The sequence below is a fragment of the Cricetulus griseus genome, chromosome 6 (genome assembly GCF_003668045.3).
Source record: "Cricetulus griseus strain 17A/GY chromosome 6, alternate assembly CriGri-PICRH-1.0, whole genome shotgun sequence".
Lineage (NCBI taxonomy): Eukaryota > Metazoa > Chordata > Mammalia > Rodentia > Cricetidae > Cricetulus > Cricetulus griseus.
In genome coordinates, this window is record NC_048599.1 from 133,018,144 (window position 1) to 133,045,627 (window position 27,484).

General features: G+C 36.2%; 1 protein-coding gene across 1 annotated transcript in view; it reads left to right on the forward strand.

Moving 5' to 3' along the window:
* The window catches only part of LOC100773941 (low-density lipoprotein receptor-related protein 1B), a 1,050,824-nt gene that overhangs the window by 785,374 nt on the left and 237,966 nt on the right, over positions 1–27,484 (forward strand). The window contains exons 49-55 of the mRNA XM_035447074.1: positions 1,221–1,340; positions 5,805–5,933; positions 8,505–8,627; positions 13,967–14,107; positions 15,556–15,743; positions 24,812–24,995; positions 26,976–27,061. Coding sequence (XP_035302965.1) covers positions 1,221–1,340; positions 5,805–5,933; positions 8,505–8,627; positions 13,967–14,107; positions 15,556–15,743; positions 24,812–24,995; positions 26,976–27,061 — 971 coding nt within the window. The remainder of the gene's footprint in view (positions 1–1,220; positions 1,341–5,804; positions 5,934–8,504; positions 8,628–13,966; positions 14,108–15,555; positions 15,744–24,811; positions 24,996–26,975; positions 27,062–27,484) is intronic.

Here is a 27,484-nt window from a genome sequence, read left to right on the forward strand (position 1 = left end):
GCATGGAGTGGGAGGTGGCTTCTCACACAGAGACCAAACTCAAAGAACGGAGAATAATGAATAGTGTACTTAACACACTCTCAACTTTGTATTCAGCCTCAGACTTCTCCCTACATTTATGGTGGGTCTTCATATTCCAGTTGACCTATTCGCAATTACCCCCTAAAGATATGCTGAGAGAATTGTTTATTTTCTGATTCTGAATCTCTCCAATCTGACAAGATCAACAATCACAAAGCCAAATTGATATTTTAATGAAAATTTATGTTTTTAATAATGTCATTCAGGAGGATTTCATTTTGGGGTGTCACTTGATAAAACACTGTGCTAGGTGGAGAAAAGACAAAAGCTGAAGCAGGACAGTAAAAACAATGACACTGTAAACAGTAAAGAGACATGTTATTAAAAATGTCTAACCTAGTATGAAAAGCTGCCATGTTTCTAATGAATTTTGGAGTTCTTATTAAAAAAATTCAAACTCAAGCATTTTCAGACAGTGTAACTAAAGTAACAACATGACATTGGAGGACATAGCTATAGTTTTTGTTGTCATTTTGTTTTGTGAAGCTGGAACCTCATTCCTAACATCTTTGGAAATAATAATTTAATGGCCATGTAGTCTTACTCGTGATACAGGTTTTTCTCTTAAAGATTAAGTTAATTAAATAAAATTGTACCATCTGCTCCTAGAGTATTTATTTTAGTTTGGTGAAAGATATTTTTAAAGTGTGTAGCCAGCATATTTACTAGCTAAGGGGCATGCCCTGTAAGAAGTATGCTGTAAGGACAAGGTTGTATAAGCTAGAAGCACAGGAGTTTGCAAGCTGTTGCCCTTTACAGAGAGTCACAATACAAAGTAAGAACTTGGGTTATTTTATTTTAGGATGGTTTGATTTTTTAAAACCTATAGAAAGAGTCTAAGGAAAACCTTTGTTACAGTGCAAACTATTTTAGGATGATCTTGCTTATAATTAATTAACCTTTGTCAGTTATAGATGTTAACAGGTTGCCAAGTGATGCTTTGATTGATGTTCACATTATGGAATGTTCAAAGAAGGGTGAAATATCTATTTGCTCTATAATCTTCATTTTGATAAAAACCTTTTCATACAGATTTTTAAAAATATAATATTGTTGTATGTAGTTGTACTATTGTGTAATAGACCACCAGAACTTATTTTTCTGGTGATTCCACTAAAATAATGATTTTTGTTTTCCAGATTCTTCTTGCTCTTGGAACCAATTTGCTTGTTCCGTACAAAAATGCATTTCTAAACACTGGATCTGTGATGGTGAGGATGACTGTGGAGACAGCCTAGATGAAAGTGACAGCATTTGTGGTGAGCAGCTTCCTTTGAGCTCTAAAAATAATTTTTTCCTGTGAATTTTTAACTAGCAGGTATTTTTGACATATAGCATATATATGTGCTTTCCAATGTACTAAACACCATCATATATATATATATATGTATATATATATATATATATATATGTGTGTGTGTGTGTGTGTGTGTGTGTATGTGTGTATGTGTGTGTGTGTGTGTAACTGTTTTGTTGTTTTTATATATGCTCATATTTTAAAGCAACAGTTGGTCTTTTATCTTAAGATTTTATTTTTACTAATGTGTATATGGATGTGTTTCTGTGTGGAAATATGTACAAAATATATGCCATGGATATAGAATTACAAATTGTTAGGATCTGCCTAATGTGGGTGCTAGGATTTAAAGTATGTTCTCCTGAAAAAAACAGTACCTGTTTTTACCCACTGAGCTATGCCTCAAGCCCCTATTATTTTATTTTTAAAGGTACACATATTGGATATGTGCAGTTTTGCATTAGTGGTATTAAATAATCACATTGACTTTCATATATCTAGTATTCAATGCTCCTTTGCAGTAAATTCCATGTATTGTCATGGTTAGACAAGATAATCATATTTTATGACACATAAGTACATAGCTGAGTTTTGTCCTGAAAGTTAGTATAAAGATTTTCACTGCCATTACACACCTATGTAGTTTCTGTACCCATTTTGTAGTAAAGCATTGTTATTACATTGTTTTAAATTGGAAATAAAGAAACTTGGCAAATCTATACAGTTTTCAAAGTACTTTTAAATTTAGTATTTATTGTATTTTAGTGTTAAATGTCTATATTTACCTACTATGTACTTAACTACTAAATATATACTATGTATTTCAGTTTCAAAGGCAGTGTGATTTATTTTAATAATCACAAGTATTTATCATGTGTTTCATATGGAGCTATTACCTGTATTTCTCAAGGACTAAAAGAACAAAACAAACTGGCTAAACTCCATAAAGCCTTAGTAGTTGTTTATCATAATATTCATTTGTTTCTTTACCTGTTTTGTCTGTTTACACACCACTTTTGATATGTATTGTATGTGTTTGTACATGCATATCCTTTTTCTCTGTAGCAGTATTGGCACTTCATCAATGTCCTTTAAGAGACAGGAAGACTTGAGTAATAAACTCAGATGTCTAGACAAAGCTGAGTGTCTTTCTACATTCACATTTCAGCAGAATGGTCAGTGTTAGGCTGTTATAAGAGACAGAAGTTCTTTATAATTCTCATGTTCAAATGAATTGCCAATGGGAAACATAAAATTGGCATTATCTCCTGAAACCAGGCAATTTATTTTACTGCATTTAAGACAGCCCCAAAGAACTTTATTCACACAATTAAAACAATGTACAGTTATACAAGAGATAAATATAAAACATAAAGGTAATTATCAAAATGTTTTAAACACAAGAAATATTGATTAACTGAATGACTTTAGCTACTCTGTTTGTTCCCTTGAATTTATTCTTTAAGTTCTAAAATAGAACTTTCATTGGGTAAACATGTTTCCAGTGCATGAAAGCATCCTGCTTTTGACATTTTGTTTAAACAGGCACAAAAATATTCCACTGATAACTGCTTTCTTAAAGACACAGCCTAATAGTAGTGGCAAAGGCCCTAGAGCTATATGGAGTTGCAACATTCATATCTGAATTTCATGGTATGTAAACATGGGAAACTAATTTTATTGCTTATTTCCTGATTTTTTTCACTGATAAAGAGATATGGAAAGACTTGTCTACATAATTGCTATGATGACATTGTACTGTGTCCATGAGATTTTTCCTGTTCTTTCTCGTAGTTCTCCTTCCTGTCTTTTTAACTTTCTGTCCAAGTGATATTAGAGCTCTCATTCTCTTTCTCCCCTTTTCTCTCCCTCTCGTTCTACTCTCTCTCGATTTCTTGAAAATACTTTTAAATACTGATGAAAATGATACTGAAACATATTTATTTGCATTCAAAATAATGAGTCAATTTGTTTAACTTATAGGTTGTATTTTCTTTCATACCAATGATCATATGTAAGAACTATATCTTACGACCAAATTCCATCAGCAAATGAATCTAATATTTCAAAAATCAGAAGGCAGCCTTACAAACAACTCACCTCAGTGCTTCACAACATGTACTATACCAAAAAGATCTCTTTTAGAAATCCATTAAAATATAGATTTCAGACCCTCATTTCCAAATATTAAGATGATTTATATGAACATGATTTTTAACAAGTGAATTGTATCTCTGACATGGCATGCTAAGGAGATCAACATTGAAATTCACACTGTACTCCATCTCTAGATTTTGATAAGTGAGAAAAGGGAAATACATAGACATTCACAAATGTACATGAAACCATACATCTAATGGCTAATGGCAGAGGGAGGGACAAATTTCCAATTTCCAACATACTAATAGGATACAGACCTTTACCCATCAGCCCTTCCTGTCTGAGCAGAGCACAAGTTGGGCCTGGTGAATGGTTTTCAGTGTGTGTTTATTTTCCCCAAGGATAAAATTTCCCTGTGGAATGCTATGCCAGATGGCAGTGGCAACTAGGAAATGACGCCATGAGGTTTTCTACGGCTAGTTTCTTCCCAACTGATTTAGTGTTTTAGCAGGTTTTTCACTCAGAATCTGTTGAACACTATCAAGGGAGCCATCAAATTAGCTGCAAAGAACATAATGTCATTTCCTAGCTAGAGATGTCTTTATAATTACCTACTCATACCTCTTTTTCTAGCAGGAGGGAAAATTTAAACAAGAGACATCTCAAAGGCCTGGAAGAATTAGATCATGGCATTGCTGTTATTACAGAATTTATTATTAGTTTCATATTGAAAATGACTTGAAAAATAGGTAACTTATATAATAATTTCTGTGGGAAGATACTTATTTTAAAAGTCAGCAGAATGTAATATCAGTTAGTTTTTTTTAAATGAAAGCTGTACTTATTTTACAGATTATATTCTTGTTTCTTCACTTAGCCCCCCTTTCTGTTAAATTATTCATCCATAACATCAAATGGACAGTTCTTCAACACCTGGATGCTTCAGTTTTCACATCAGTCTTATCCTTCTTCTTTATGTCTTCATTATGTAAAAGCAGTCAGGGTTAGGAAGGCTTGTGTCTCTCAGGGATTTGTTTACAATAATCTTCTGCATGGTCTGAGAAGAATGGTCTCAGAAGCACCTGCTGCTCACAGAAATTGTATGACAGAAAAGTGAAAAGATCATAACCACCTATTGAAGTGCATTGGTTCTGGTTTACATGATTGGAAACAAATATTTTCTGTCAGTTGAATCAGTCCTTTTTTCTTTCTGTTTTCTTCTTTTCTTTTCTTTTTTGTGTCATGCATTACTGGAAATTGAACACAGAGCCTTGCAATAGTTAGTTAAAGAAGTATCATTTGCTATGTCTTTTTGTAGGCACACTAAAACTTTATCAAATGCATTATAGAAATATGTTTTTGGCATTTATTTTGAACATTATTATAAAAAGCTAAATTTAAAAGTTTAGTTATTTCACCCAGCAAACATTTTATGTATACAAATAAACTAAGTTATGAAGATACATAGTATGAAAATGTTTAAGGACACACCTAGCATGATCACAATATGCTCATACAGAAGCTGTTTGTGTACCTGTGAACCTACAGTCCAGGTCAGCAAGTGTTAAAAGAGGTATCATGCAGCTTATGAGAACAACACGTGACAGAATGGGGAAGGCAGATTCTGGATAAAGGGGAAGGAAGCAAGCTTTAGTTTTTGCAGCAATGTATGATGAAGCTGACCAGTGATCATAGTAGCAAATGAGAGAATGTGCTTAAAGCACAAGGAAACATTTGTACCTCCAGCCCTTGCTATCTCTCCAACTTTTCAGATTGTGGAAGCTGATGTCCTTGCCTGTGAGTATGTTAAGTAATAGTTCTACAGGACTAATAAAGTTTACAAATTGAGTAGTTGGTATATGCTAAGCAATGAAATGTTGTCATCACTGTCTCTGCTATTGTTCAGCCCTGTGTAGGTTCAATTCCTTCATAATGTCATTGTTTTAAACATCCTAGGACATGCTTTGATATATTTTCAAGGAGATGAGATACTACTTTGTATGATGCAGCTATAAACAGGATAGCACTTGAAACTAGGAAAGAATACATTCTTTTTGGTAGGCCAGTCTGGCCTCGAACTGATCTGCCTGCCTCTACCTCCTGAATGTTGGGATTAAAGGTGTGCACCACCAACGCCTAGCCAAAAGAATATATTCTTAAACAAGAAGATGTCAGCAGTCATTGGGACAGCGTAATCCATGACTGTAAATAATTACTTTCCCTTAATTGCCTGCAAGATCTTCTTCCTTATTTCTTCAGGAAAGATGAACTGTGGTTATTTTCTAGTGGATACACATGATTTAATATCACTTTTTTTGGATTTAAGGTGCTGTTACTTGTGCTTCTGACATGTTCAGCTGCCAGGGCTCCCATGCCTGCGTGCCCCGACACTGGCTGTGTGATGGTGAGAGAGACTGTCCCGATGGGAGTGATGAGCTCTCCACTGCAGGCTGTGGTATGAACATTGGCTGAAGTTGTGTGTCAAGGAAATCAGCTGCTGAATACTGGGGGGTTGTTTTTCTCGTATCACAATGCACTTTCTTTCACTTTCCCCATCCTTGGACCTCAAGGGTCCAGGTGGGATGTTATAATAGTAATTTATCAATCCTTCTACATTCAGAGTGTTTTAGAAATGGTCAGTGTCAGCATCAATTTAAAAACTATTTCACAGGCTGAAAATTTACTATTTAAGCTCCAAAATAGTACAATTTCATTATGTACAGATGGTTGGTAGATCTAGAATTTTCTTGTTAAGTAGTTCTCCCCTTCAAGTTGTTTTTGAATGCCTATTACAGATACTCTATAAATAGCTGCTATTAGGTAAATATGGACCAGGAAGTCAGTGGACACCTATCAGTTCTAGAGATGTGGTACTAACCCATGGGTCAGGTAAAGAAAGCATCAATAGGACTGAAGGAAACTGAAGGATCAAGAGGAAAACCTTTGAGGTCATACAATTTACAAAGTTTCTGACTCAAAGTCATTTCAAGGAGTGACTCAACAGTAAAAGTTTACATAAATCTTTTGCATGATCAGGAAAGTGAAAAACCTCAGCAGATGCCAAGATCAACTACTGATTTGTTGAGCAGGCTGTTTTTCAGAAAGGGTCTGTTTGTCAGATTCAGTCTGTTCAGTGAAATCTGACAAAGTCATAATTGTTTTTAAAGACCCAACCTTCATGCCCTTAAAATATTATGTGTGAGCCTGTTGGCACATATGTATGTCAAAGGAATAGAAGCACAACAGAAAACATTTGACACAGACTTATTTGTTTACAACTCATCCTATTGTTGAATATACAAAGCTGGGATCTTGTAGCTGATGTGTTTCTGTGAAGGTCAATGTTGCTACCGAGGGCTGAATTACAAAGGACTATGAATATATTCAGAAATCCAGATGATCCCACATGCTGTTGCTATTGTAGTAAGTTAGTACCCTGGGAGGTATGTCAACACTTTTGGACCACATGGGCATTATTCAATGAATAATGCTAAAATATAACAAATTGTACTCAAGTGTTAATGAAAATTAAGTTGCTGCTGCTCTGCTTTAAAGAAAAATGTATGTGTGAGGATTGGCATAATTCACTTGAGTTAGAGAAACTGTCACAGCTCAAAGTTTGATACCTTATTAACAACTATGAAGTTCACTTTAATTAAAATATGTACACTTAATGCTACTTCTGTGTGACTTCTACATAGCAGATCAAAGTAAATTAGTAGAAAGTAAATTATACTAGACTACACACACACACACACACACACACACACACACACACACACACACACACACACACGCACACACATAGGGTGGGAGAGGGAGGGAGGGATGCTTTCTGTTTTACTGTCCATGGTTCCATGTAGATAATTACTAAGAGGATAGTGAAAGTTGGTTCATCAGGTGTAAAGGCAGCTGGCAGCAGGGTACTGAGAGGCATAAGGGAAAATAATTGTAAAATCTCAGTTCTTAGATTGATGTACTTAAAGGACACTAGATCACTACAAAAAAATTACCAAGAATCTTGTGTTGATTATTGAAAACTGAGCCATATTATTGCATCTTGAAAGACAAAGACAAGAGGCATTTTCCAAGGGAACAGCAGTGTTTACAGTTTTTAATGTCCATTATATAATAATCAGTGCAGTAGTAAGACTTTTCAATTAAGGAACTTTTTATTTATGTTATAAATGCATAGAATAAAAACTAGAATTTGTATAGAAATAAGAATTCTGAGAGCAGCTATGAATTGCTGAACCTAAGTTTTAAGGTAAGTTCTCTATAACTTTTATCCTCATGGGAACATCATCACACTGATTTAATTATCTTCATTAAACATGAACAAAGGAGGTGCTTACTTTCTCAAGCATGCAAATATAGGGTAGAAAGAGAGCCATTTATGGGACTTGTGCTGCTGCCATTTGATTATGGCAGATCACATCTTTGAAACATTTATAATGCCCTGAACCTTGAGCACTATCGCATCTGTACTTTTAATTGACTGTAAAGCGTTCTGCTAAGGATTGTGGTTCTATGCATATAGAATCAAAGTAGATTTTCTTTGAATGAATTTGATTGCAAATTTGGATCAAACATTAATTAGATCTGGAACCCTGCTTCCATGGGGCCATGTGTTACTGCAGGATCAATATAACATTGCAAGGGTTAGCATTCATGGTATTGGTAGAATTATGATGGGGTTCATTGCCTTGCACATCTTAATTTTGCTTGAACCAAGCCATTTTTGAAGGTAAGCAAAAGATTTTTCTTTTAAAAACAGTGACAGTCTTAGTCCTCTTTGTGTGTCCTCCATATCTGTCATGCACTTTAATAGTTTCTGCTCACTGAATCAGCCTTTGAATCATGTATGCAAGCATTAGAATTTACCTAATACGTTGAATAGCAATATGTTAGAATTTTTATTTTTGGAGTATCTAGAAATTGATAAAAAAGATTCATACTGTATACTTCAAGTATGAGAGAAGATAGAGTATGTGCTCACATAATTTTACTTTTTGTAATTTCTTAGCACCCAATAATACATGTGATGAAAACGCTTTCATGTGCCGCAATATGGTGTGCATTCCCAAGCAGTTTGTGTGTGACCATGATGATGATTGTGGAGATGGCTCAGATGAGTTCCTTCAGTGTGGTGAGTATGACATTTCATAGGATGTATCCTTTCAAGAGCTGTTAAATGAACCCTAAGACATACAAGTATCCAAAATAAACATAGGTGTTTATTAGTATTTTAAGTTAGTGAATTCAGGATTGCACAGTGGAGTAGGGGAGTTTTAAAATCTTGTATAGGTACATACACTTGAAAACCATTTCCTCTTATTATAGATTCAGAGCAACTAGCATTCAAAATGGAAAACGGTTGGAAGAAGCCTTTGTGTAAAAGTAGTTAGAGTTATTTTGAAATTTCAAATGAGAACTGACTGGCTTGTCCAATCTTAAAGTTTAATAAATACTTGAGAAAATAATGATATCCAAACAACCCCCCAAAATTATACTTTAAATTCTGCTGTAACACTTAAAATATCAAGAAAAATGTACTTAGCATTTTCTTTCATCTTTTACTTTGACACACTAATTCATGTCCAAATTTCACATTATGTTCACCAAATTACCTCTGTATTACATTGTTTATCTAATTATGAGACACATTGTGGCATGAAAAATAATAAAAAACCACCCAGAGACTGATATTGGGATTCAAGCTTCAAGCTGAAGATCAGAAAAGCAAAGCAGCTGGCCAGTAGCTCTCACCTCTACCTCAGCTCAGACAAAAGGGGTGACCCTCAGGGTGCTCCCGACTTCACTGCTTCTCAGATTCACTCAGACTGCTATTCTCTCCTCAATGTGGCTAGAGACTAATCCTGAGACTGACTAAAGAAGACCTACTATTATCACATATATGTCTCTAGTGCTGGGATTAAAGACATGAACTCTGTTAGTCTTTCAGATTGATTCAATCTAGTGTAGCCATGGGTGGCCTTGAACTCAGAGATCCATCTATCTCTTAATCCTGAGTCATGGGATTAAAGATGTGTGCCTGGCTTCTATGGATTGTGGATGACTTTGCTTTTCTGAATCCTGAGGCGAGATTTAATATATCATAAATAATATATGACCACTATTTATTCCTTCCAGAATAGAATTATATGAGTAAATTAGTTACATTTTAAAATTCAGTTTAAGTTATAGTATTCTCTAAGTCTGAATGCTTTTAAATATTTAAATGCCAAGAATGAATTAATTTATGCAATGCATATACAAATCCAGCCCCTGTTCCTGGGTAGGATCATCACTACTCTCCCATCAATGATAGAAACTCAGTGTAAGCTTCTGGCCTCATTGGATTGTGGACCTAACCCAAATATGTCATTTCTGTTTCATGGAATTTGTGCTCTGCAGGCTCCTCACTGCCTAGTACACTCTGTGATTTCCATCTTCCAATGAGGTGGACCTGAAGCCATTCTTTATCTTTCTCTGGTAATCTACCTTCAGTCTTCCATGGGGGCTTTGTGAAATCTTATTATATTTGCTTTTACAATTATTTCATTTTTTCCTTCAATATATTCTAAGTATTAATTCACAGTTTAACAAGAATCCGCTTTGGTCATCTATCTATCTATCTATCTATCTATCTATCTATCTATCTATCTATCTGTCTGTTTGAAATAAGTGACTGGATAGAAATTGCTGAGTCAGTCTATACTCAGACCCAGAGAGGTCCTAATGCTTTGGCCTCCCAAGTCCTGGGATTATAAATTTGTGTTACAAGGAAATGGCATGACAGAATAAAGTTTAGGCTATAGAACCATCTCTTCCACCATAGTAGGAGAAATACTGACAGGGAAAAGAAAAAAAACAAGATGATAGGAAGTCAGTGGAATATTCTGAAGGAGAACAATGTACCTCTAAACCATATTAGGAATGGTGGTGTGGAATGAAACAGTACACTTGTAGCTCACTAATGGCTATTCCGGCATGGTATAGGCAGGATAAAGGCATTTCCAGTTCCCATGAATTGGTGAATGGTATTACCACACATTTGAGTCAGAAGTGGGTTTTATGATGCAGGAAAGCTATGAAATAAATGGTTGAGGTTTTGCAATTGTGGTTCCAGATATCAGAAATGGGGTGTGGATGTGACACATTACTATGTTGGTCATTAGCACTTAGGTTAGCTCTCAACTTAGCACAATGAAGGAAAGCAATATTCTAGAGATGGAGTTCAGGGTTTTATCTGCAGCCCTGTAAGTTGGATCAGGAAGGAGTTTTACACATGAAGATGGAGAAAAAGCTCTGGAGAGTGAATTATGAATATTTAACCAGGTAGTGACTGTGCAGTCAAGAGTAACAGAGATGCTGCCAAAAACTGATCAATTAGAATCCTGAGAGACATGAATTTGACAGCCTTTGCTTAGCATTTTTCCTTTTAATTTCTAAGAGGAATTTCTGAAGGACGATATTACAAGCAATGATGTTTAATTAATTAATTGGAACTGGAAGTTGTCAAGTAGAAGTCAAATTTTCAGGAAAGGACAGAAAAGAACTGTGCTTATATGAATGAGGGTGGACTTGCTGCTGATTGGACTAGGAAGGACTTGTACTTAGTAGAAAGTAAAAATAGCTAATGAAGTGATAGGCTGCCAAAAGTATGATGAAGCAGACTACAGTTTCATCATCCAGTGTGACAAATCCTTCTTCTAGATGTGCAATGAATTTTCTTTGTTACTAGAACTTTATTCACTCATAAAATTCTACTTGTCATAAATTTCTACCTCTAAAAGCACAACAATTACCATGTTTTATTAACACTTACAAGGAATAACTTGGTTTATAATCTATGAGTAGGGAAATCTCATTATAAATTACAATTTAAAAATCAAACATAAATATAGTTCACATAAACAAACAGATGTAAACCTAAGAAAATGAGGGCTCATTTTATGATTTGGCTTTTTTAAATTTTATAATTGTAATAAGACCAATGTTAAATTATAATCGAGCTTCTTTTACATGTTAATCCCAGTTTCCACTCCCTTCCCTTCTCCCCTGTCCCCCACAGACCCCCTATGAAACTCTTTTCTGCACCAAAAGGAGGGTGAGGCCTTCCATGGGGATAGAAAAACTCTGTCAAATCATTTGGAGCAGGGCACTGAGTCTAGGCTGAAAGAGTATCCCTCTATGTGAAATGGGCTCCCAAATCCCATTCCTGTACGAGGGATAAATACTTATGCACTACCAGAGGTCCCATATATTGCCCAGTACTCCAAACTGACCTCCTCATACAGGGGGTCTGGGAAAGTCCTCTGATGGGATGGTTTCTCAGCTACCAGTCTTGGGTCCATAAACAATCCCTGGTTCAGGTCAGCTGTTTCTGTGGGTTTTGCCAGCCTGGTCTGGAACCTATTGCTCATCGCTCCTCCCTCTCTGAAACTGGATTCCAGAGTTCAGCTCAGGGTTTAGCCTAATTCTGCTTCCATCAGCTATTGGAGGAAGACTCTAGAATCGCATATAAGGTAGACACCAATCTCATTATTGGAGAAGGACATTTAAGGTAGCCTCTCCACTATTATTTAGATTGTCAGTTGGGGTCCAACTTATAGATCTCTGGACATTTCTCTAGTGCCATAATTCTCTTTAAACCTATAATCGCTCCCTATATTATGTTATCTCCTTTCTTGCTCTACTTTATTCTTCTCTTGACCCTCTCATGTTCTCCTCTCCCCTCTTCTTGTCCCCTTCTCTTTCTTCTAGCTCCCCCTCCCCTCCTGCCATGCTCCTAATTTCATCAGGAGATATTATTCATTTCTCCTTCTCTGGGCAGCAATGTATGTCTTTCTTAGGGTCCTCCTTGTTTCCTAACTTCTCTGGTGGTGTGTATTATAGGCTGATACTCCTTTCCTCTGTGTCTAACATCCATATATGAATGAGTACATACCATGTTTGTTGTTTTGTTACTGGGTTACCACACTTGGAGGGTTTCTTCTAGTTCCATGCATTTGCCAGTGAATTTCAAGATTCAATTGCCACCCCTCACCCCCCCACCTCTGAGTAGTAATCCATTATGTAAATGTACCACATTTTCTCCATCCATTCTTCAGTTGATGGGCATCTTGGTTGCATCCAGGTTCTGGCTAATACAGATAATGCTGGCTAATAATGAACATGGTTGAACAGATGTACTTGTTGTATGGATGTGCAACTTTTGGGTATATGCCTAAGAGGGGAATTGCTGAAACTTGTGGTAAACTGATTCCCATTTTCTGAGGAAACACCATATTCATGTTCAAAGTGGCTTTACCAGTTTGCACTTGCACCAGCAGTTGAAGAATATTCGCCTTTCTCCATATCCTCTCTAGCATAAACTGTTACTGGTATTTTTGATTTTAGCCATTCTGGCAGTAGTAAGCTATAGTCCTGAAAACAGCGTGGTATTGGCACAAAAATAGACAGGTAGACCAATTGAATGGAATTGAAATCCTGATATTAATACAAACACCTATGAACATCTGATTTTTGACAAAGGAACTAAAATTATACAATGGAAGAAAGAAAGCATTTTCTACAAATTGTGCCAACATAACTGGATGCTGGCATGTAGAAGACTGAAGATAGATCCATATCTATCACCATGCACAAAACTTAAGTTCAAAAGGATCAAAGACCTCAACATAAATCCAGCCACACTGAACCTCTCAAAGAGAAAGTAGGTGGTACCTTCCAACGAATTGGTACAGGAGACTACTTCCTAAACATAACAACAGTAGTACAGACACTGAGATGTACAATTATTAAATGGTACCTCCTGAAACTGAGAAGCTTCTGCAAGGCAATGGACACAATCAACAAGACAAAACAGCAGCCCAAAGAATGGGAAAAGAAATTTACCAACCCCACATTTGACAGAGGGCTGATTTCCAAAATATAAAAAGAACTCAAGAAGCTAGTCACAAAAATAACAAATAATTCAATTAAAAAGTGGGGAACAGTACTAAATAGATAATTCTCAACAGAGGAATCTAAAGTGGCAGAAAGACACATAAGAAAGTGCTTAGCATCCTTTGACATCAGGGAAATGAAAATCAAAACAATTCTGAGATAGATCTTACTCCTGTCAGAATGGCATAAATGATTTGACTTTTAATGATCCTATGAATCTACATATTGGAAATAGGTTCTAGTAATTTTCATTCTGTTTTACATGCTAAGAGAAATGGTTTAGATGTAGACAATCACTGAATAGACATAGCTGATTGTGTGGTAAAGTAATCTTTCTTACTTTGAAACCTTATTTCCAAGTTTTTATTTGGCCTTTATTCCTGCTTTCACACAACAAGTAATGGAATGAAATGAGAAGAGTTTTCCACAGAGGCCCATGGCCCAGTTTTTTGGGTGTACTGTGCATCAAGAAGGTGGAGATCCAATTAATTTCTGTAATAGGAGCTTGTAGAATTCTTGCTTGTTTTCTTCTAGGATACCGGCAGTGCAGTGCAGAAGAGTTCCGTTGTGCTGATGGACGATGCTTAGTGAATACACTATGGCAGTGTGATGGTGACTTTGACTGTCCTGATGGTTCTGATGAGGCACCAATCAACCCAAAGTGCAGGAGTGCAGGTACTACACTACACAGTACTCTGTTCATACTCTGCTTTCTTCTCATGTTTTGGTGTTGTTTTTTTGAGACAGGGCTTCTCTGTGTAGCCTAGGTTGGCCTCAAACCTGGAATTCTCTAGTCTCAAGATTCTGAGCAAAGAAATGAGAAGCATAAATCACCATGCCATGATTCTGAAGTTTTGCTTTATGCCTGGTTAGGTACACAGTGATGTAGACACAGAGTCAGACACATGATGTTTCTACTGGTTCAATGAAGCACCTACTGCTTATGTTTAAGTTTGTGCCATATAATCTTTGTGATTCATTACTCTATCCTCTTACCTCACAAACATATCTTCTTTGCTGTTGTTTTGAGGCAGGCTCTTATATTGCTTGGGCTAAATCAACTGTATAACCAAATATGATCTCTAACTTCTCCTCTCTTGCACATGTATCTTAAATGTCAGAATTAAAGGCTTGTGGCATATGTTACAATGTCCATCTTTAATTTTATATCAACATTTTATTTACAGGGAAAATTTTCTACATAGGCATATACTTAAGATTTAAATAGATATCATTAGACTAAAATATTATTTATTCTGTAAGCATGTTTAGTTATATTACCATATTATTTGTTCCATAAATATGTATAATTATCACATTTCAATTAATTCTAAATAAGAATATATTAGAAATATTTACTTAGAAATATCCACATATGTATACATTCACAAATTGGATATTACATATCCTTTGAACAGAAGTACAAGAATATGTTATATACAAATATGGAAATGCTCACAGAAATGCCCAACCAATCTAATTTATGTAGAACTTTATTATAACAAAAACTGTTTAGTCATGTATTTTAGTGCATACTAGATTTTGCTGATATCCTGTACATGTTAATAAGCTTTCTTTTCTTGACCACATACTATGAGCTCTAATGGTCAGCATTCCAATTTAGGTAGCTGCAAGTTAAACTCTTTCTAAAGCTGTATTTGGAAGAACTATTGTTCACCATCAATGTCCTTTTTATGCCCTGACTTAAAAATGTCAGTGCTATATTTTCTGGAAGAAATGAATTTAGCAATATCCACCTCTTCTACCTTCTTAACTTCTAATGACAATTTCTCAGAGATCTATAGCTTGAGGGAAATGTCAAGTCATCTTTACACATTTGAACTCATTATTCACAGTGTAAATGAGATAGAATACATTAATATTACTAAATGGTGATTTCATAGGAAAGCTGAGTCTTTGGTAACTGTAAAGAAGGATCAGACTGTTTGCCCTTGGCCTCCTTTACAGTGTTCATAAACCTGATACCAACCTGTGCAGCATCTTATATGCACGTTCACTCGGTATTTTTACATACCAGTTATCATATTTGTGAGTGTTTTCTATAACACTGTCATACAAAGGCATTCCTTTTATATTAAATATGTTTTATTTTCTTTTTCCAGAACATTCATGCAACAGTTCATTTTTTATGTGCAAAAATGGCAGGTGCATTCCCAGCGGTGGTCTTTGTGACAGTAGGGATGACTGTGGTGACGGCTCAGATGAGAGAAATTGCCACATAAATGAATGTCTGAGTAAGAAAGTCAGCGGATGTTCTCAAGATTGTCAGGATTTGCCAGTAAGTTACAAGGTAGGCACTCATTGAAAATAGCAAATCATATCAAACATCAGAAATGATACAATAAAAACTTTATTTCCAATATGACCTTAAAACTTGAAAAGCATTGTAATTTTTCTAGGTAAAGGGATTTACAGAAGGATTTCTATCTGAAAAAGGATAATAATGTATATATGAGAGTTGTAAGAATATAGTTAGGAATAAAAAATGTCTCAACTTTCAGCATAAGGAAAGGGGAGAGTTTAGAGACAGTGAGAAGATAAAAGCTGTAAAAACGTACATTCCACATAAGTTCTCATTTCCCCTCCTAATTCTTGCACATCCTTTCAGTGGAGTGGGTAGCCATTATTCATTTTAAAATATAAACTTCAACATTATCATAAAATTATGAAGGAAAATATATAATTCATGCATTATTAAAACCTCAAATAAGCACAGTAAACTTAATTCATACCTAATTACTTCATCACTTTTTACTAGTACAGTTTTCATGAGAAGAATTATTCAGTGGAAAACTGATACAGCTTTTAAAGTCATGGATATATTATACTACCACTGACTCAGTATTATTGAAATTGATGATTGATTGGGAAACCCCATTAAGAACAGTTAATTGCAGCTTGAGGCTATAACTCCTTTGGTGGAACATCTCATTCATGTGTGCAAAGTCCTGAGCACAGTTCCCTGCCTCACAGAAAGAAAAATAACTTACTCCAAAATTACAGTTATATGTTTTTAACTGTACAGTGATTCAGGGGAATTGGCAATAGAATATGTCTTCTATAAAGAGGCAGCGAATTGCTAATTAGAAATAACAATGGAGACAAGGTTGCTCTACTGAGTTCTGTACATGCAGAACTCACCTTGGGAAATGTATATAATTATGTCTATGGCAGGTCATCAGAAGTAAACTTAACATGTGATTTAATATACATTTATATATCCAGTACCTAGAGAAATGGCTCAGCAGATAGGAGCACTTTCGGGTCTCTCAGAGGACCAGTTTACTTCCCACTACCTTATGGCAGCTGCCCATTAGATGTAACTCCAGTTCAGTGGGACCCAACAACCTCTTCTGTCCTTTATGGGCACCTAAAACACACACAGATATGAAGATGACACACAGACAAATACACACACACATAAGACTTATACATCTACACACATAAGGGTGTACAACACACAGGCAAAAGACTCAAACACATAAGACTTATACATCTACACACATAAGAGTGTACAACACACAGGCAAAAGATTCACAAACTTAAGACTTGTATACCTACATACATAAGAGTGTACGACACACAGGCAAAAGACTCACAAACTTAAGACTTATACATCTACACACATAAGAGTGTACAACACACAGGCAAAAGACTCACACATATATGACTTAAACATCTACATACATTAGGGGGTAGGGCAAATTTATTGGGGGAAACTTTACAAACTATCATGATAAGAAACACATTGGGCTTGCATAGTCTCAAAGGCTAAGTCATGTTGTTACATTTACATCAGTGAGAACAAGTAGTTTCATACAGCACCAGTGGTTCAGCCTCATCTCTGTGAACTCTGTAAAGATGTCCTGAGCAAAAAAGTGTGTTCAGCATGAAGACACCAGAAATTTTTTCCTGATTCCTCTAGCAGCCTATAAAGAAACATTTCTGCGCAATATAAATTCAACCTAATAGCCAATTGGCTAGTTTTAGTTTTAATCTCTGAATTTCTGGTATTAGGATTATTTAATTGTATTTGGTCCTTACCAATATATAATGCATATGTTTCTTAGTGTTTCTGAGAGACACACCTGACATACACTTGGCCTCAACTCCTTTCCTTAGTAGTGAAGGAGATTCCATAACCCATCTGTTCTATCCTTGACTCTAAATCCAGAACCATAAGGCCAACGTTGCCAAGTTCTGGTGCTTTCTAGAAGTGGAATTTTGACTCCTCCTTCAATTACATGTTCATCAGTTTTCTGTTTTCAACAGTTTCTTTCATAGCCTAACCTTCCTAACCAGGCTGACCTGGAACACCCTCTGTAAATCATGCTGGTCTTGAACTCAGTGATCTCATAGCCTCTACCTCTAGAGTGCTGAGATTAAAGGTGTGTACCACCATAACTGGAAATTCACTGGCCTTTAATTCTACTTCACAAGTTGGAGGCTTAATGGGGACATTGCCCTGAGGTCACTACTCCCTTCATTCCATTTGACATCAGGATTTTCTTTAATCTTTTTATCCCCTTGAACATTAGACTTAGCTTCATACCATTTTCTCTTGCCTCTTACCTCCTCAATTGTATATTTTGTAACTGTGCTTTATTAGTTTGCTCATTTTCATTATAGATCTGAATGATCAAGGTCACTAATAAACATGCAACACAGTCTATACTAGGCTGTTTGAAATCTCTTCTACAGATTAAATTAATCAAGAAATCTTTGATTTAGTTTTAGGCAGACTTTTTTTACAGGGGCAGGAAGCAGCCACATTCTTCACCAAAACAGCACAAGAAGAGTCTCCAGGCCACATACTAACATTGTTTTCCTCTGAAACCTCTTGATCCAGCCCCCACAGTTCACCCCCAGCACAACTGTCATCCATGACTCTACTAGTATGGCCCATTAAGCTACACTTAAAGCATTCTACTGCTTTCCTTAGACAAAGTCATAAAGACTACATTCCTCCGAAAAAAAATATGGTTAGGCCTGTCACAACAATACCCCAGTCCCTGGTACCAACTTCTGTCTTTGTTAAGGTTTTTATTGCTGTGAAGATCTCCATGACAACATCAATTCTAATAAAGGAAAATATTTAATTGGGGGTTATATTTCAGAGGTTTAGTCCATTACTGCCATGTTGGGAAGCTTGGTGGAATTCAGGCAGACATGGTGCTGGAGAAGGAGTTCAGAGTTCTGTTTGGATCCCCAGGCATCAGGAAGAGACAGTGAATACTAGGCCTTGTTTGAGCTTCTGAAACCCTAATCTTATCCACAATGACATGCTCCGCGCAACAAGAGGAAGACATACCTACTCAAACAAGAATATACTCCTAATAGCTCTACTCCTTATGCACCTTTGGGGGCCATTTTCATTCAAACCAATACAATATTTGTGTGCATGTATATACCTACATATCCCAGGAATTTGAACCACCATTCCCTTGACACAGAAAAATAGAAATGAAAAGGGATATGCAGTTCTGAAGATGAAGATCATTAGTAGAATATTTGCTTAACGTATGAAAGACATTAGGTTGGCTCCCTAGTATAAAAAAATGAAAAGAAAACAAAATAAACATTAAGAAAGCTATTTTTTCAGAAATGAATTTGATTGTATTTGTATAAAATGTAGTTTAACTTTTAGACTTATATCATGTATACATGTATAAGCACATACCACAAGAAGAAAGAGGCACAGCAAATGAGCCAAGACAGCACTTAATAAGAGAGAGTGTATCCAATAGTCAACTTTTGTAGCAAATGTTTCTAAGACAAAGGAAGAAGCATAGTTTTAGTTACTTAAATATTAGAAATACAGACATATTTTCTGAATATAAAAAAAGGTTCAATAGAATTACTGTAAACAACTAGTTAAAATTAGAAAGCATAGTTTTATGAATTATTTTTTATATTTTAGTAGTGCATATATATATAAATATATATATATATTGTATGACATTAAAAGTAGATCTCTGTATGTGCTTCTTATAAGTAATACAATCTAATGTAATTAATGCCATAAGAAAAAGAGATGCACTTTATTGATATCTTATTTGTACAAATAAAGCCTGTCTGAAGGTCAGAGAATGGAGCTTGCCACTAAGTATCCATAGAGGTCTGGAGGTCTGTACAGACAGACAGGAAGTGAGATAGCTGGGTGGAAACAGGATGTAATCAGGGAGAAACAGGTAGTTGCTCTCTTGTCTGCTGAGACACAAAGGAAGTAAGGTGTGGCAATGGCTTGCTCCTTCTCTCTGATCTCTCAGCATTCTCCTCTATATCTGACTCCAAATATTTATTATCTAGACCAATTAGAAACTCCATTTACTATACAATATATGGCAACCATGATGTTTGTACACTTTGTGCATGATATAAAATGAGATTTTCATTTAAAATGCTTAATATGAGGCAATCTTAGTGCTCAGTAGCAGAGTCCTTGAGAAGGAGATTTTTGTCACAAATAACACCATGTTACATCATACTATATTATTTTGAGATTCCTCACCCTGTAATACGTTATAGTTATAACCTTTTCAATATTATTTTTACTTTGCCTTTTCTGAATATGCTTGATAATGAAGTGAAAATTCTGGCCAAAATATATTAATGTAATTATAAAAAATAGAGCCTGAAGAATTGCTCCAAACTTTTTTTTTCTTAAATGCATATGTGCCTATGTGAAGATTAATCAACAAAGTGAAACATGTTTTAAGAATTAAGGGTTTATAGAGGGAGCCCTTATGGGCATAACAAGAAACCAGGCACTAGAGAAACTCCCAGGAATCCACAATGATGACCCACCTAAGAATCTAAGCAATAATGGAAAGGCTACCTTAAATGCCTTTCCCTTATAATGAAATTGATGACTACCTTAAATGCCACCATAAAGCCTTCATCCAGTAACTGATAGAAGTAGAAGCAGAGATTCACAGATAAACACTAAGCCAAACTCCTGGAATATATTTGTGGAGAGGAAGGAGTGATGAGCAAAGGGGCCAATACACTGCTGGGGAGCCTCACAGAAACGGGTGATTTGAGCAAGTCAAAGTGCACAGACTCCAGACTGACAGCTGGAGAACGTGCATAAAACAGAACCAGGACTCCTGATTATGGGTGTCAATTTGGGGCCTTGGGCAGTCTATGGGGCCTCTGGCTGTATAACCAGTATTTATCCCTAGTACACGAATGGGTTTTTGGAGCACATTCACAGTGGAGGGACATTTCCTCAGCTTAGATATTGGGGGGAAGACCTTGGTCCTGCCCCAAATGATGTGACAGACTTTGATGATCTCCCATAGGAGACCTCACATCCCTGAGGAGTTAATGGGGTGTGGGATAGGGAGATGGTCAGGGGAATGGGAGGACCAGCAGGAGAGGCAACTGAGAATTGTATGTAAAATAAGATTGTTTTTAATTTAAATAAAAAATTAATTAAAAATGATAAGATTAGTAAATTTTAGGTTCAGTATCATAAAAAAATATTTAAGAAAAATAAACACAAATAGTACATATGTTGTTTACATCTATCATCTACCTGTAGGTCTGAATATATATTTATGTACATAAATATGTACATTATATGTTTATTCAAGGTAGTTTAGTATAAGAGTTATGTGTGCAACACAATCACTTTAGTAAGGGTTTCTATTGCTGTGAAGAGATACCATAACCATAACAACTTTTATAAAGAAAAACATTTAATTAAGGCTGGCTTACAGTTCAGTGTCTGAGTTCGTTTTCATCACAGTGGGAAGCTTGGCAACGTGTAGGCAGAATTGGTACTGAAGAAGGAGTTGAGAGTTCTACATCCAGAGACACAGGCAGCAGGAAGTGATTGCCACACTGCGTCCATCTTGAGCTTCTGAGACTTCAAATCCCACACCCACAGTGGCACTTACCACAACAAGGCCACATCTCCTATTAGCACCACTCATACAAACACAAGAGCGTATGGGAGCCATTCTTATTCAAACTGCCACCACAATGCTTGTATTTTCTGGGAAAATATGTCATATGATTTTCTTTCCTTTTTCCCAGAAAATATTTTTTTATTTGAATTAGAAACAAGATTGTTTTACATGACAATCTCAGTTCCCTCTCCGTCCCTTCCTCCCCTATGATCCCCACAACTAAAACCCTACATATCACATACACTTTCTGCTCCACAGGGTGAGGCCCTCCATAGTGGGTCCTCAGAGTCTGTCACATCCTTTGGGACAGGGCCTGGGCCCACGCCTATGTATCTTGGCTCAGGGAGTATCCCTCTGTGTGGAATGGGTTCCCAAATTCAACGCCTATGCTAGGATAAGTACTGATCCAGTACAGAAGGCCCCGTGAATTCCTGAGGTCTCCTTACTGACACCCATGTTCCTGGGGTATGGATCAGTCCCATGCTGGTTTCCCAACTATCAGCCTGGTGACCAAGAGCTCCCCCTTGCTCAGATAAGATGTTTCTGTGGGTTTCACCAGCCTGGACTGGACCCCTTTGCTCTTCACTCGTCCTTCTCTGCATCTGGATTCCAGTTCAGTTCAGTAATTAGTTGTGGATGATTGTTTTTACTTCCTCCAGCTGCTAGATGAGGACTATAGGATGGCATAAAAGTCAGTCATCAATTTCATTATCAGGAGAGGGCATTTAAGGTAGCTTCTCCAGTGATGCTTAGATTGTTAGTTGGTGTCATCTTTGTAGATCGCCAGACATTTCCCGAGTGCCTGATTTCTCCTTAAACCTAAAATGTCTCCCTTTATTATGGTATCTTTTCTCTTGTTTTCTCCTGTTCTTCCCCTGCCTCTACCTTTCTGCTTCCTCATGTCTTCCTCACCCTTCCTCTTTTCCCCTTCTCATTCTCCTAGCTCCCTCTCCCCTCCCCCCATGCTCCCAATTTGCTCAGGAGATCTTGTCCCTTTCCCCTTCTCCGGGTTTTCTTTGTTAATAAGGAATGACAGAACTATCCAGTAATCTATTTCTTGCTATAATACCAACACAGTATGATAGCCAATCATTTTTCATTTCTTCAATGAAACTTTCTTAGAAAAAGAAAAATATAGGCTTCAGGAATAATGAACAATTTACACATTAAATACATATGGTAATTAGAATTATTAATAAGTGAACATTAGAGTTGGAAGAGATGAATCTCTGGGTAAGAGCACAAGAATACATGAGTTCAAATATTCATTATATACATAAAGTGATACAGTGCATGCCTGTTACTTAGCACTAAAGGTAGAGACAGGAAGGTCCTGGCATTTCAGTAGCTACTCAGCCTATCCTATCTCAAGTGGTGATACCAGGTTCAGTGAAACTAAAAACCTTAGGTAGGGAATAAAAGATTAGGCTCCCAATGAGCTCCTCTGACATCAGCTCATGCACATGTGGGCATACATATGCACACGGAAATACTCATTTATACATACACATGATTAAAAATTTTAAATGGAGTTAAAATTGACTAAATGTGAATGTTAGAGAGATAAGAATAAATTGTCATATACTTTTGGGAAAAAAATGTTCCAAATATATGGGAAAGGTAAAGGAATGAATTTTTGTTAAAAATCCTGCATATCTGTAAAGGTATTTTTAAAAAAATATTAAGAAAGGCTTTGATAACTATGTCTCTCTGGTTTCCATAATCCTTAGCAATTTTTTCATGAATCAGAATGTGAAATAATTTCAAATGATGATGAAAGTAAGATGACTTGAATATTCACCATATTTTCATACAATATTTTCAATAAAGCTGTGATCTATTTTAGTTTTATATTTGTTTAATATATAAAAACAAATTGAACCTATAATCTTTTAAAATTACATATTAGTCTCCTAAAATTTCTTACAGCTGCATTTTAACAATTCAGGATTAAGACTTGGAAAGAAATAAGCAAGGTTACTGGCTTAAGTAGAAAATTATTTTTAAATTATTTCACTTTTAAAATTTATAAACATTTAATATAAACATAATTTTATTGATATCATTATACATATATATATGTTACTATTAGTCCTATACTTTTATTTATGTAACTGCACATGTATAATTACACACACATATATATATATGTATATATACATATATATATATATATATATATATATATATATTTGATTTGTTGAAGCAATGTATGTGAAAATTGCTGCTGTCAACCTGACACTGGCATCCACAATCCTAGAAGTGACCACATTTAGATGGAGATTCTCTGAGAGACATGCAGTGGAGAGGGAGCTAGGAGAATGAGAAGGGGAGAAGAGGAGGAATGCAGAAGACATAAGGGAGCAGAAAGGTTTAGTCAGGCAAAGAATAGAAGAAAACAAGATGGAGACACCATAATAGGGGGAGACATTTTAGGTTTACACAGAAATCAGGCACTAGGGAAATGTCTGGAGATCTACAAAGAATACACCAACTAACAATCTAAACAGCACTGGAGAAGCTACCTTAAATGCCCTCCCCTGATAATGAGATTAATGGCTGGTTTATATGCCACCCAATAGCCCTCATCCAGCAGCTGGTGGAAGTAGAAGCAAACACCCACAACTAATCACTGAACTGAACTGGAATCCAGATGCAGATATGGATAAGTGAAGAGTAAAGGGGTCCAGTCCAGGCTGGTGAAACCCACAGAAACAGCTGACCTGAACATCCGGGAACTCTTGCTCCTCAGACTGATAGTTGGGAAACCAGCATAGGACTGATCCACACCCCAGGAACACGAGTTTCAGTGAGGAAACCTCAGAAATCTATGGGACCTTCTGTAGTAGTTCAGTACTTATCCCTAGCATAGGTGTGGAATTTGGGAGCCCATTCCACATAGACGAATACTCCCTGAGCCAAGACACATGGGGGTGGGCCTAGGCCCTATCCCAAAGGATAAGATAGACTCTGATGACACACTATGGAAGGGCTCATTATCCCTGTGGAGCAGAAAGGATATGTGATAGGTAGGGTTTTTGTTGGGGGTGGAGGTGGTAGGGGAGGACAGGAGAGAGAAGGTAACTGGGATTGTCTTGTAAAACAATCTTGTTTCTAATTCAAATAAAAAATCTGCAAAAAAAGAAATATAAGTTTATGAAGAGATCAAACAGAAGATAAATACTGAGGTTTTTGCCATGGTCTTTTCTAGCTACCTGGCTTTATTGGTGTTAATTCTAATCTTCTGTGATTCAGAAGGTCAGAACCTATTTTAACTTTACTTAATATATGTAATTTTACTGAGGTTATTTGCAAGGAGACAGGACAACTTCCCACAACCTATTTAAGTGTCTTTCTCCTGTGAACCTTGCTAGATAGACAATCAAAAGCAACAGACAATGACAGTGACATTCATTGATTATTCTCATTTTTCTTTCCTCAGTGTAAGTGCTGGCCTGGATTCCAACTGAAGGATGATGGTAAAACATGTGTAGACATTGATGAATGTTCTTCAGGCTTCCCCTGTAGTCAGCAATGCATCAATACATATGGAACATACAAGTGCCACTGTGCAGAAGGCTATGAAACACAGCCTGATAACCAAAATGGCTGCAGGTCACTCTCAGGTAGTGAATTGAATTTCTCTATGATCCAAGCTCAGTTACACAAATGTATGTTGCATTTTATAACTATTTATTGAATTTACTCCTTGTACCTGTGTCTGAGAATTCAAATTCTCCCTTCAATTTTGGAATCTGTTTCTGTGACTTTGTACACTTCACATGATTTTATCTGCTTAAGTTAAGTTTGCATTATTGTTTTGTTAAATATTAAGAGTTTTGACATGTTGAGGATACATTCATGTGTCATAACTATATCCAGCATGCATTGTCTGAATCATAGATTATTATCACATTAGACAAGGTTGAGAGACAATACTGTGATATTGTTGTGATAATTTTTCTTCTCTCTTGTATCACATTCAGTTATGCATAAGTGCATGCCACAGAGAACCATAGACCACTCACTAATGGTAGTAATAATAATAAATACTTCTATATAAATATACTATTATAGCAATAATCAAGCCATTTAAAAAATCTTAAAATTCCCTTTAGTCTAAGCAATGTGAATTTAATAAATCAAGACATATAATTTTTCAAATTAGGGAAGAAATCACACACATGAGAATGCTACAAAGCAATATATTATTTTTAGGTTGGGAAAATGGCATGGAAGAGAAATTCTATCCCTCTTAGTTTTAAATATCATGAAAAAAATAATAATATCGACTTTATTTAAATATTTGTTCAAATGAATGTATATACAAAGGTTTTTTTTGGGGGGGTGGTTTTGAGACAGGCTTTCTCTGTGTAGCTTTGGAGCCTATCCTGGCACTCGCTCTGGAGACCAGGCTGGCCTCAAACTCACAGAGATCTGCCTGGCTCTGCCTCCTGAGTGCTGGGATTAAAGGCGTGCACCACCAATGCCCAGCCTATACAAAGTTTTTGAACTGCTTTATTTTTATTTTCATTTATTCTTTTAAATTTCATTTTACATACCAACCACAGTTCTCCTTCTCACCCCTCCTCCTGCTCCTTCTCACCTCCCCGCCCCAGCCCACCTCCAGTCCATTCATCCTCATGGGTAAGAGCTCCCATGAGATGTCAACAAAGTTGGACACATTAGGTTGGAGCAGGGACAAGACCGTCTCCCATGTATTTAGGCAGAGCATGGAATCCCACCACAGGTAATGTGCTGCAACAAGCTAGCTCATGTAGCCAGGTTTGTATCATGGTCCCACTTCCAGGATCCCTTCAGATAGTCCAAGCATCACAACTGTCTCACACATATGGAGGGCATAATATGGTCCCCTGGTGTCTCCACTGTTGTAGTTCTAGAGTTCATGAGTTTCCACTAGCATGGTTTAGATGTCCCTATAGAATTCTCCATCATGATCTCGACCTCCATTGCTCATATATTTCCTCATCCCTCTCTGACGGTATTCCCTTTTCTTTAAGAATGTATTTTGCTTTTAAATGAAAACTAAATAAAGTACCAAGTTAAAGCGTAAAAGTATATCTCATAATGTATTGAACATAAACATATCTTTATCATGCATATTTGTAAATTTGAAAATACATAAGAAAGTAAAGCCTGTTGGAAACATTTGTGAAAAAAGTAAGATTGTAAATTATTGAAAATAAAATTAACGAAAAGTAGAAAAACAAAAAATCAAAATCTGGAACTTAAAAATTAATAATACAGAAGGAATTCCTGACTATCAAATATTTGATTCTACTATAGCTTCTAACATGGCTATACATTATCGTTTTCTGAAGTTATCCATAAATGTGGGATTTTTTTATACCAAATAATTTGTCTAATGTCTGAGAGTAAGAGAGATACATGTTAAATTACTCCCATTTCTTGTTCTGCATACATGTGTTGCTTCACTGTCCTAGAGACAAAATGGCTTTCTTTGGCTCTTATAACTGAGAAAAGTACTGTATGTTCATTTACACTGTTACACATTGAACTGAGAGAAGCCACAACAGGAAGCTATAAGTGCAAAATGTCTAATACAATGTTTTCTTTGTATTTAGATGAAGAGCCATTCTTAATTCTTGCCGATCAACATGAGATAAGAAAAATTAGTACAGATGGCTCCAACTACACACTTCTAAAGCAGGTATGGCACTCCAACACGGTGAGACAGTAAGTTTGACTCCCCAGGTATCAGCAAATTTATGTACATAAAGCAGCTAATCCTTAAAATGTATAAACTTATCCATGCACATATGCAGAAAAAGCTTACCATCAATGTTTTGACTATGATTAGCAAAGTGGCTCACCATAGTGTATTATGCTTCATGGAAGAATGGGAAGATGGCAGAACATAGTTCATTGTCTTAGAAATGCCATGCTACAAGTGGATGGCATGTTAGAAGTGGCACAGTGTATCATTTTTTATTTGAATTACAAACAAGATTGAATTACATGACAATCCCAGTTCCCTTCTCCCTCCCTTCCTCCCCTATCACCCCCCCAACTAAAACCCTATCTATCTCATATCCTTTCTTCACCTGACTCAAACTTTCTTCTACCTCATGAC